We start from the raw sequence: 12,792 nt of genomic DNA on the forward strand, positions 1-12,792 counted from the left end.
TCTTTCCCTGTGGCCCTTGCCACTCTCCTGTGACCTTAGTTTCCCCAGAACTAGGGTGCTTCCGGCTTATCGAACTTCAAATGTTACCCCTTCAGTGTCTTCCCACTGCTCTCAACGTGAATCTAGGGTCCCAACGTGGCCTCCAGGACTGCCCCTGTGACTCGGCCCTCAGTTGCCCCCCCCTTGTCTGAAAACCTGGGCTCCAGCTGGCAGCCGGCCTCTCCTTCCGTTCCTTCCTGCCCCGGGCTTCACAGGCCCCGGGCTTCACACGTGCTCTCTGCCCAAATGGCTTCTCCCACCCACTCTGCTCAGCTGACTGTCCCTCACATCCTTATGCTGTAGATACTTGACGTTTTTGTCTGCCCGCCACGCCTACCCCCTTAAAGGAAAACGCTCCGATTTTCCCTGAGCTCAGCCCAGTTCCAAGACCAACCAAGCAGGGTCACGGTCCCTGACCAGTTGGTATTGGGCACGTGACCCACATCATATCCAAGAGAGCCAATTCTGGGACTTTGGGGAACTACTAGGAAGAGCAGCACATTTTTCTGGATGTGCAGAGATGTGCACCCAGAGCCACAAAGGGAGAGGCCGGAGGTGGAGCTGCCACAGAAGTTCCAGCAGGAGACGTGGGAGAGCTCGGAGGTCAGCTCTAACCCCAATTTTTCAGGTAAATGATTCAGAAGCTCCTTGTTTTCTCGTTTCGTGAAGCTCTTAACAGTCCTGCCTCATCTGCTTCAGGTCTCAGATTAAATGTCATTTTATCAAAGATTTTACCGATTTTCCCAGTCAGCACCCTATTCTTATCCTTTATAGTACTTGGTAGAATCTGTAACAGAATATTTGAGTGTACATTTATTTAATGTCCATTGCCCCACTGGACCATAAGGTCAATGTGGTCAAGGACCTCATTTGCTTGCCTTGTTCATTATTACACTGGTACCTGCCAACTTAAAATATTTACTGGTTAGTGATAACATCAAACACTTACTGAGGTCTTAGTATGCTAGGCATGGTTCTAAGTACATTCATTAACCCATTTAATTCTTAAAAAGTAACTCTTAGCAAACAGGTGCTAGCATTTCGACTTTTCAGATGAGGAAACTGAGGCTTTAATGATGGACTTCTCTTTCCACATCCCATTTCCCAGCCCAGACCTTGCTGACCGCCTCTGGGCTGTGTTCCCTCCCCCCATCCTCCGCCACACCCCCCCTTGTCACTTTATGGTCCTCTTCATCCTGATCTCTGGCCAAACTCCTGGTGAGTGCTCCGGTGTTCCTGCCGTTTCCGCTCACGCCACACCCTTTATCTACTGGGAGCCTAAATCCAACCCCTGTAGGCGCTGAACAAGGTCACATGCCATCCTCAGCAGCAACTTGTCTTTCTCATGACACCTTCTAATCCGACTTTGATCATCGGCATTTTACACCTTTTGTTACCAGACTGCGGCCTTCTGAGGAAGGGTCTGTGTCAGTTTTGTCTGCACCCCCAGGCCCATGGCATTCATCCCATGTTTTATTCCCTGGAAGCGTGGAAGGAGCCAGTACTACTACTAGATTCTGACAGTTTCCGATAATGTATATGCAGATTTTTGAAATGCCTCAGGTGGTTCACCTCATTCATAGTTTAAACTGCCTTAATTTCATCCTCTCCTGGACACTTTCTGAGGAGGTGTTGGCTGCAGCTGGGCTGGCCCGCTAGCGTCGGTAGGAGCAGGAAATTCTGACAGCTGAAGGCATGAAGTGAGGGGGCTACAAATGCCTTTTTTCTTCTTTGTTTTTAAAACAGCTGTTTATTGAACATTCCCTCTCCACCAGGCCCTCCTCTAAGGCCCCTTTCATTTGGCTCTTCTCAACTGTTCTGAGGTACGCGTGTGATTAGAACACCTTTATAGAGTAAACTCACGACATTCCCAGGCTGATGGGTTTTGCTTATTAAAATTATTTTAGTATTTACTATTAAAATTGCTTTTTAGGTTTCAGCTTATTCCTCCTAGGGATTACGGGGGTTGGGGGGGGGGAGATCAATGACTGTCTTCATAGAAGAGTTGCCTAGTTCATGATTAATCCTAACAGAATAAATATGCTTCCTTCAAGCTTGTTCCATTACAGGTTCCAAGAACTGTAGCAATTTGTAAGAACAGCCTATATGTAAGCAATACAATACACACCAGAACACTCAGACCTCACCTGGCTGCTCTGACACTCAACCTGGAAACCATGACCATATCATTTCTTTAAAAGACAGGTGTTTTGGTTTGCACCAAAACCGAAGCATGCCCACATACTCTGGATGACGGTCCCCTGGCAGAAGTCTGTAATGCAGAGGACAGCTTCACAGCAAGAGCAGTACCAGTGCAGCGGGTGGAAGCCAACTGGCAGTGAGCTGAGGACAACACAACACTATTTTTGGAAACGTATGTTTCAAGTCATCTATTGTTGTCTACCTAGAGGTTCCCAGCCCACTTGTGAGCTGTTACTTAAAGCAGGCCTCCACTTCCCCCGAAGTGAAAATGGTAGCCACCACCTGCACCTCAGTGCTGAAGGTTACATGAGGTCAGGCACCACCCGAGCTCCTCAGCACAGCTCAGCACTCAAATTATAAGCTGCTCAATTTCACAACAGCTAAGTTTGGAGTTTGTGATAGAATAGAAACAGGTAGGCTGAGTTCTGCTCTACGTAAGAGTAACAAGAGTTTGCCTAACAGTTTAACAGCTTTCTTTCCCCTTCACAGCTGCCCCTACATGCACACACACGGAGTTGATATCTGAAACATCCCCTGAGCCAGTGCCCACGATGGTAATGAAAATTTAAGTATAAACTTAACATCGACTCCCTACCGAGGATCCGGTAAGTAGCTGAAAATGCCAAGCTCCTGTACGCTGTGAGAAAACTGAAGATACCAACCTCCGAAGGGAAAACACTTCAAGAGCCTGTGAGGCAGTCAGGACACTGAAGGCTGAGCACGTGCCGTCACGGCGACCGTGAAACAGCTCAGCTGCTCAGTCAAAGCCGCACTGTCACAGCCAGAGGTGAATAAGGACCAAGTACAAGTCTTTTCATTCTTAGCATTATATTCAATGACAAATTCATTAGGTATTCTTTAACTGTACTTTTGATGGAAGAATTCCATGTTGGGACATAGAGGTGGCCCACAGACACATGGAAAGGTGCTCAACATCACTAATCAGGGAAATGCAAATCAAAACCACAAAAGTAACACCTGACACCTGTCAAAAAGACGAGATAAGTGTTGGCAAGGGTGTGGAGAAAAGCTCTCTGCACCCCCATGTTTACTAAGGAATTATTTATAATAGCTGTGGTTTGGAAACAACCTTAAGGGTCTGTGGGTGGATGAATGGATAAAGTTGTGAGATACATACAGGCACACATACATACATGCAATGAAATATTACTCAGCCATAAAAAAGAAGGAAATCTTGCCATTAGCAACGACTTGGACCTAGAGGGCATTACGCTGAGTGGAATTAGAGAAAGATATCAAGTACCACATGATCTCACTTAGATGTAGAATCCAAAACACAAAACCAACCAACCAACAAGACAAAACCAAACTCACAGAACAGATTGTTGGTTATCAATGGTGAGGGGGGCAGGGGTGGGCAAAAGGGTAAAGGGGGTCAACTGTACGGTGACAGATGGTAACTATAGACTTGTGGTGGTGATCAGTTTGTAGCGCATACAAATAATGAATTATGCTGTATACCTGAGACTAATATATTATGTACCAATTTTCCCTAAAAAAAAAAAAAAAAATCCACGTTGGAACCAAGCAAATAAACCACTTTATTTTCAACTCGCCTGGAATTACAGGCGAAGCCCCCATTGTAGGAGTTCACACCGTTATGAAAAGTTGGCTTTCAAAGTCCTTTAATGAGTTCCTGCCTTCTTGATCTGCACAGTACATATCTTCTCCACAAACAGGAAGGTAGTCGTGGCTCCTCTTCTCCAAAAAATTAGGTTTAAGTTAATTGTGTGACTTAAGGAGCTCAAGCCTATCTAGTGTGAATGAATAAAGAATCTAAGGGTTTGTGCAAACTTCAGTGGAGAAGAGGCCCTAGATCTGGGTTCCAGGCTTGCATCTGTCACCTGCTGACTGCACCGGGGACCCCAATCCTACAGTCATTAGATTTAAAAGGCTGCTTTTGTATGTACAAGATCAAATTACTGCAATTTTACTTTGCTAGTACACTTTTTCAAATTTTTCTACTGCAGCAGACTAAAGGTAATAGGCCTTATCACATATACTGCACACTGTTTATAAACTTCAAAATGAGACTGTAACAGTGCTGTGGAAGAGATGGCACCCGTTCTGACTGAACTCTACTTTATAGTTAACTTTGTTTCTTACATGTCAAACACTATTCTCAGCCCTTTGCAAACATTTAATTAGTCCTCACAATCCTGTGGGCTGTTACCTCCATTTTACAAATTTTAAACAACAACAAAAAAAAAACAGGTTCAAGTAACTTGTCCAAGGTTGCTATTAGTGTAACCAGGATTTAAATGTTCAGCCCAACTGGTTATAACCACTGTGCATACTGCCTCTCAAATCAGAAACGAGTCAGCCCCAGCACTGAACAGGGCATGTGAACATCCCCTGCTTAACTTGGCCTCATCCCTGACCACCTCCCTTGATCTTAAGATTCTTCTTTCATTCCTGCCTGCGTTTTCAGATCTTCAAGGTAAACCTTTCCATCCTTACCCTAAGTTCTAGCCCTTGCTCCTCTATACTATTTCCTGCCCTCAGAATATGCCCCATTCTCACCATTTTTAAAATATAAAAAGGCCTCACTGTGGCACCCATTCTCCTTTTCTCTAACTTGTCATCACACCTTGATGCAGGCAGGCCGCTCCCTTCAAACACAAGACAGCTGCTTCAACTTGCCTCAGCTCAGACTGTTCCAAAACGCCTCAGCTGCCCCTCTCACCTTCCCAAAGGTCTTCTTCCCAACTCCATACAACCTTCTGGGCGACGAACTCCTGCTCTATTTAATACAGTCTCATGGCTTTCCTGTTCTGCCCCATTTGGGCTTAAACTACCAACTCCACTACTTAGCATAAACCCCCAATACTAAATTAAACCCTGAACCCATGCCCCATTAACTTTCACACTCCAAGTGACTGCAACATATATGTAACAATACAGTTTTACATAAAATGCTAAGAGCGCTTTTCATATTTTACAGAAGACCGTGAAACATGGACTTTCTATTAATATTCATACCACAGCAAAGCCAAATCTAACTCCTAAATAGATGCATTACAATTTGTTTAGAGTTTAAAGGCTTAATGGCAAGGGGAAGAGGAAAAAGCGAAAATTTATTTTACATAACTGAACGGAAAATAAATTCAAGAAACAGTAAATAAAATTCAGTATGGCCTCATGCGCCCTGAAGGAGGTGGTGCCCGATTTGGAGGAGTGATTGCTATGTCCAGATAGTCTCCGATTTGGAACTTCTGCGACTGCAGCGTCATGGAGTCGTCAGTCCCCTTTCTCCCAGACATGGTGCTGCCAATCTCCTTTACTCTGCAGGGAAGGAGACCAACTGTTAAAGGGTGGCTGGTCAATGCCAGTGTGTGCTACAAAGTGACCATGGGGCCGGACTTGCTCCATTATCTTACAGCACAGTTAAAATGTAAGTACTGCATTAATCTAAACCAGATATTAAGATGTATAAATCTGTAGTTCCCCCTCCACTATTCACTGAAGGGATTATGCCTATCAGTTAGAACATACTGAAATCAAAGAGATTATAGGAATTAAGAATGAAAAGTTACCTACCGATAGCCAGGCCTTTTAAGATCTGTAAAAACAATTGCAAAATTGAAGTGTGTGCCCTTCTTTCTGGCTTCTGGGTAGACTTCTTTTACTAAACTAGTCAGTTCTTTCAAGGTTGCATCCATCCTGAATTTTTTTTTTTTTAGAAAAAAAGACATTACATTTGATTAATCAGCAATGATGTCACCAAGGATACTGACACACAGTGAGTTAATTACATGTGTCTCAATTGCAACTTTACCTTAGAAACTGTCAGGGTCTTACAACTGAGTTAATTTCAAAGCACCCACTAATACTATTTGCCCCCAAATATTCCCCTTACCAGCCTCAGTGCTTGAAATTTTCATGAATTAAGGTCAGACTGGTAATATGCTAAAAGGGACTTCAGAATTACATATGCTACCTTTTGTTGCTATCTAACATCTCACTGGCCTAGTGATTTACCCACTTAAGGATAACTAGTCCAAATTAATCCAAATTCTTAAAATAATTGTTTTTCATTATTTCAAAGACATACTTTTCTACATTTTAGCATCTCCTTTCTAAGACAATGTTCTGATGAGTTTTACAATAGATGGACTCCTAAAGCCAATGAAACCTATGGAATTTTCAACACTAAGCATAGGCTCCTTTCACAATATATATTCTTGCCCTGCCAACGTCTATTTGAACTCAGAATTTAATATAGTCCCTTGAGCTAATATGGCACAATCTGGAAAAACCTTTTAAAATATAAGCATCTTGTATTATGAGCAATAGTCTAAGTTTCTGAATTGTTTTCTTCCCTGACAACTGGGAACATGAAACAGAGGACTTGGAACTTGAAGCAACACGGCCTGCAGAGTGCTATACAATGACCCTGGACACAAGGCACCTGTAAAGATGACAATTCCAATGGACAGCATCGAGCAGGGAATGAAACACCCAAGACATCATCTAGCTTTAACTCTGCAGCCTATTTATACCATCTCAAGTGGAACCATGGCTTCAACTGCAGTGAGAACAAAAACATCCACGATGACCACATCGACTTCTGTTCTCTACTGCTGCTGAATCCTCAATATGCCCGTGACAGAACTCAACAGTGTCCCACGCAAAACATGCCCTCCCTCTCATATTACCCTCAAAACTACCGTCATCCACTTAGATGCCCAGGTCACAAACCTAAGCATTGTTCAGTTCTTCCCATCTCTATCTTGTTGTTTCTACCTCCTAAAGACAGATCAAACTGGACTTCCCTGGCGGTCCAGTGGTTAAGACTCCACGCTTCCACTGCTGTAGGTGCAGGGTCAATCCCTGGTCGGGAACCTAAGATCCCACATGCCACGTGGCACAGACAAAAGACGGATCAAATCTATTTTTTTCTCCATCTCCACCATCACAGCTGTATTTCAACCTCTCATTATTCAAATCTCTGTATGTTGCTTCCAGCTCATCTCAACTTTTTTTTTTTAACCTGACATTCTAATGATGTTTATTCTGTGTCAATTATTCCCTGGTATGTACAGTGTATACTTACGTACCAGAAAGGACTCTCGTCCTTTCCCACATTTCCCACATATTGTCATCTTGCTCATAATGAACGTGGGGAATTTGTTTCACACCTTTTGTCAGTCCTGAACAGTGGGAGTCCTCCACAAGCTTCCCACCTGCTGAGGACTCTCCCCAAACCAACAGTTGCAGTGCCAAGTGTTGCTTTCTGATTAGCAGTCTAAAAGGTGAGTACACAGGCGACAAATGCAAGAGCTCTCTCAGGGTTGAAGCCTTTGCTAGGTGACTGTGAGGGTCAGTTTTATGTGTCAATTTCGAGAAGCTACAGCCCCTAGTTATTCAAACACTAAGGTAGGTGTTGTGTAAGGTGTTCTTTAGATGGGATTAAAGTCTATAATCAGTCGACTTTATGACAGATTATCCTAGATAATCTGAGTAAACCCTTTTAATCAATGAGTGGGCCTCATGCAATCAGTTGAAAAGGCCTTCAGAGCAGAGCTACTGACTTCCCTGAAGAAATTCAGCAGCTTATGCGGCAGAGTTCCAGCCTGCCCTTCATTATAACCTGCACCACAGGTTATGCTCCACAGACTAGGGACTTAGGTACCTAAGCAGTCCCCACAATTGTGTGAACCAATTCTTCGCTATAAATCTCTTTATAACTCCTATTGGTCTGTTTTTCTGATCGAACCGTTACAGTGATCTACATAATTCTCTTCCCATAACCTGTTTAGTGGTCACCCAAGCATAGGATGTATCACTCCTGTGTGGGTATTCCCACAGCTCCACACAGTGCCTTGGACATTAGCAAACTCAACTAGCTTCTGCTGGGCTCCTCTGGACCTCACTCCTTTTTCCTTGACTTGTCTTAAGGCCTCCTACTTTGGCCCCTCAGTCTACTTGTACAAAGTGAGAATTCCCAATCTTGCCTCATTACTGCTTCTGGGAGTGGCAGCAGGGCTCTGTGCTACCCCTCACCAACCATCCTGTCTTTCTTTAGCCACCATTTTGAGGTATAACATAAGGTTGTCTTTCCTAGTTTGGTTGCAGTTTATGGACAGGACAGTTTAGGACAGGAAATTTTTGTAATTTCTTTCTTGATTGAGAGTAGAGAGTCTGTGGAACAATCTCACCCTGCCATCTCCACCCTAAAGTCTTAATTAGCATTTATTTCATCTGCTTTCTCTCTGAGATTGTGTTTACTCTAGAGAGGGGCAGTACCCTCTTTATACCCTCTGGGTCTAAGCAAAGCACCTGGCAAATAGGAACTCTTAATTTGTTGGAGGAAATATAGACTTTTAACATCTGAACAGAGGTGTTCATCAATCTATTGATAACAGTTCTTCCCTATAAGTTAAATCAACCCTCCTGAACTTTTATCCTGGAACAATACTTAACTAGAATCATACTACATAAATCTCGCTGAAAGGTGGAAACAACCCCTGAAGTGTTCATCAACAGACAAGTGGACAGACAAAATGTAGCACATCCTTCCAATGAACTATTATTCAACCCTAAGAAAGAATGACTTTTTGTTATATACTAAACCATGAACCTTGCAAACATTAAGTGAAATAAGCCAGACACAACAGTACAAATCCGATATGAGAGCACTTATACGAAGTACTTGGAATAGGCATATTCATATAGACATAGAGGAGTGTCTACCAGGAACTGGGGTAAGGGAGGAATTCCCATTGTTACTGCTTACTGGGTACAGAATTTCTGCTGGGGGGAATTTAAAAGTTTTGTAAATAGTGGTAATGGTTGCACAATGTGAATATATTTAATGGCATCAAATCGTACCCTTAAACAATTAAAATGGCAAATATATATTTTACCACAATAGGTGTATTTTTTAAAATTATACACCTTTTACTGCTACTAAAAAGCCACGGTAATGTCCAACCAAGGAGCTGCATGCAGCTTGCTGTATGTGATGCTCCTAGTCAGACGCGGGGTAGGAAAGGTACGCTTGAGGGGAAAACGCTCAGGGGCAGGTCTTCAGGAAACACACATCAAAAGCTGCTCCATTAAGCACCACAACAAAAACCACCCGGTCCTGTTTTTCCCATGCTACGACACCTAAGGCTTAGTATTATTTGCAGACGCTCTACGAGGACGACAAATATCACCCAACAGCGCCACTCCCCCTCCCCATGTTATTCTAGCATCACAAACTCGACCAAGTTTAGGGGCGGCTACCGCACTGAACGACCTACGTGTCACTTTCGTACCAAGCAGCCAAGACAGAGACAGCAACCTTGGCTCAATTCTTTACAACCCAAAAAGTTTCAACCTCAGACGTAAAAGCGCCACAAGATAAGCAAATACCCATTTCTCCAACAGCTGAGACCCCGACTTCCCGCGAGTTGTGCCCAGAGGCCCCGAGCGCTGGAGGAACTGAAAACGCGGCAGGCGGGCCCCCAGCGACCCCCGCCCCAACGCCAGGCCCTGACTCACCAGGTGTAGATCTGCAGCTCACTGGACGGCACGTTTCCGCGGGAGAACTCGTCCATGCGGTGGTGGCGGCCGTTGTTGGTGGTGAAGACGCGCAGCAACAGCGGGCAGGTCTGGGGGCGGGAGAGGCGAGAGTCAGGCGGCGGCGAGCGCGGCCCCTTCCTTCCCCTCCACCCGCGCACGGCCTCCCCCACCCGGCCGCCCCTCCGCCCCGGGGCCCCCTCTACCTCTCTAGACCCGCACCTTCTCCCTATCGATGGGCTTCTCGGGCTCCTTCTTAATCTCCTCCTGAGTAACGCGCGACTCCACCGCCATCTTCCTCCTGCGGCCCGCTAGACGCTCGCCCTGACCTCCGACCCCAACAGCGAGCATGAGAACCAAGGCTCTCGCGAGAAGACGCTCGAGAATTTATAGACGACCGGCGTGGGGGGGCGGGGCGTCTCTCGGCGCAGGCGCACTAGGCGGTGCGGTGCGGGGGGGGCCCGGCGGGCGCGCCTGCGCGCTGCGTCCCGGGAAAGGGCGGGCGCCGGCGTAGCGGGCTAGACGCTGAGGGGCGGGCGCGCGCGGAGGGGCTGCTTGAGGGAGGCGGACGCCGGGCTACGGAAGGTAAGGGTGAGCGCGCGCTGGGAATAACCGTGGGCTGCCTTCACGGCCAAGGGGTGGGATGCGTGGTACTACAAGCGCTAACTGGAGAAGGCTGGCAAATCTGACTAAAGTGAAAAAAAAAAAAAAGAAAAAGACATCTCAGAGAAACAAGCCGCAGGCCCGGAGGAGACGCCCGAGAGGCGTGTGGTGGCTGGAAAGCTAGTGTGCGGGAGGCCCAAGGACTCCTGGAGAAAAGCACAGACATCCCGGTGGGAAGTGGGCAGAAGAGTTGGGCAAGTGCTTTAAAACGGAGGAATCCAGGTGTCCGGTCAACACAGAAGGCGTTCGGGCGCAGTGCTAAGCCGGGGACGCGTTAAAACCACAGGGACTGGCGTAGGCTGGTTGGATTTTAGACGCACTGCGCTCGCCGGCTTGGCGGAAATGAGACGCTCTGACCTGCGTCGTGGGTGGACCGCGGGGATCCTCTGACACTGGCGGCGGCGTAGGCCGTGCGCCCACTCTGGGCGGCTGAGGGTCGTGAAGCAGAGGTGAAGGTGCGTGTACGTGCGATCTAACAATTGCGCTCTGTGGTATTTGTTCTAGAGAAAACCTGGCTCAAGGACACCCGGAGACGCTACAGGAATATTCCTGGCGGCGTCGTTAATAAGGACGAAGTCTGGAAACCTCCCCAAGTGTCTAAGGCGACGATACTTAAGTGAATTGTGGTAGACCGTGCAGCAGCACAACTACCCAACAGCAGTGGGTGACATACGGCAACCAGGACGAACGGACTGTTGCGGTGGCCAAGACCTTCGTTCGTTTTTCCCGGTAAGCTGCCTGTGGCAGTACCTAGTTGTCTTTCACTTCATTGGAAAGTTTTGGTAGATTGTATGTGACAGCTATCATATCAACGTGCAATTAAAAAAAGACATAAAAATTGGTGAATTTTTGTGTAGCCATCTTACTGTCGAAGATGGAAGGAAAAAATGCAATATTTTCGGCATGTTATGCTTTATTATTTCAAGAAAGGTAAAAATGCAGCTGAAACGCACAAAAAGATTTGTGCAGCGTGTGGAGACGGTGCTGTGACGGATCGAACGTGTCAAAAATGGTTTGTAAAATTCCTCGCTCGGGTTAGACCAGTTGAAGTTGATAGCAATCAAATTGAGACATTAATGGAGGACAATCAACGTTATACCACGCGGGAGATAGACAGCATACTCAAAATATCCAGATCAAGCGTTGAATATCCTTTGCACCAGCTGGGTTATGCGAATCGCTTTGATGTTTGGGTTCCACATAAGTTAAGCGAAAGACACATTACTGACCATATTTCCGCATGCGATTCTCTACTTAAAGATAACGAAAACGTTCCGTTTTTAAAACAAATTGTGACGGGCGATAAAAAGCAGATAATGTACAATAATGTGGAACGGAAGAGATTGTGGGGCAAGCGAAATGAACCACCTCCAACCACACCAACATCACCGGAGTTCATCCAAAGAAGGTGATGTTGTGTATATGGTGGGAATAGAAGGGAGTCCTCTATTATGAGCTCATTACAGAAAAACCAAACAATTTCAACAACTACTGCTCCCAATTAGACCAACTGAAAGGAGCACTCGAAGAAAAGCGCCTGGAATTAGTCAACAGAAAATGCATACTCTTCCCTCAGCATAATGCAAGGCTGCATGTATCTTTGATGACCAGGCAAAAACTGTTACAGCCTGGCTGGGAACTTCTGATTCATCCACTGTTTTCACCAGACATTGATTGCACCTTCGGATTTCCATTTATTTTGGTCTTTACAAAATTCTCTTAATGGAAAAACTTTCAATTCCCTGGAATACTGTGAAAGGCACCCAGAAAAGTTCTTTGCTCAAAAAGATAAAAAGTTTTGGGAAGATGGAATTATGAAGTTGCCTGAAAAATGGCAGGAGGTAGTGGAACAAAAGGGTGAATAGGTTGTTCAATAAAGTTCTTGGTGAAAATGAAAAATGTGTCTTTTATTTTTGCTTAAAAACGAAGGAATTTTTTGGCCAACTAGTAGCTACATGAAACAGCATGAAATTCGCAAACATAGTTATGGGTATACGAAGCCAAAGACAAAGGAATATTTACTGTGGGAATCCATTTTAACATCCAGAAGTAGGCAGTACTAAACTGTGTTGTTCAGGGTGCATTTCCAGGTGATGTAATTATAAAGAGAAAAGCAATGAAGTAATTACTACAAAAGTCAGAATGGTAGTTACCTCCGAGCAAAGGAGGGGACTGTGATCGTGGAGGGTCAGAGGAGGCGCTTCTGGAGTGTTGAGAACATTCTATTTTTTGACCTAGGTGGTGGTTACTCAGTTGTTTGATTTAAAATTATTCTTTATACACAGTGCTTTCGTGTTGTGCATACTCTTCTCCATGAATGTTATTTCTTGCTATTTTTCAAAAATAGCACCTTAAAGA

The 12,792-nt window shown here is 45.2% G+C and overlaps 1 protein-coding gene across 1 annotated transcript; it reads right to left on the bottom strand.

Annotated features, from left to right (window-relative positions):
- Nucleotides 1–5,322: 5,322 nt before the first annotated feature.
- SAP18 (Sin3A associated protein 18) lies at nt 5,323–10,130 on the bottom strand. Its single transcript, XM_007464506.1, has 4 exons — nt 9,994–10,130; nt 9,754–9,863; nt 5,803–5,925; nt 5,323–5,547 (listed from the first exon to the last, which is right to left on the bottom strand). The coding sequence occupies exons 1-4, from the start codon at nt 10,120–10,122 to the stop codon at nt 5,391–5,393; spliced, it is 519 nt and encodes a 172-aa protein (XP_007464568.1). The 5' UTR covers nt 10,123–10,130; the 3' UTR covers nt 5,323–5,390.
- Between the last annotated feature and the right edge of the window lie 2,662 nt (nt 10,131–12,792).

The sequence above is a fragment of the Lipotes vexillifer genome, unplaced genomic scaffold, assembly GCF_000442215.2.
Source record: "Lipotes vexillifer unplaced genomic scaffold, Lipotes_vexillifer_v1.1 scaffold2116, whole genome shotgun sequence".
NCBI lineage: Eukaryota > Metazoa > Chordata > Mammalia > Artiodactyla > Lipotidae > Lipotes > Lipotes vexillifer.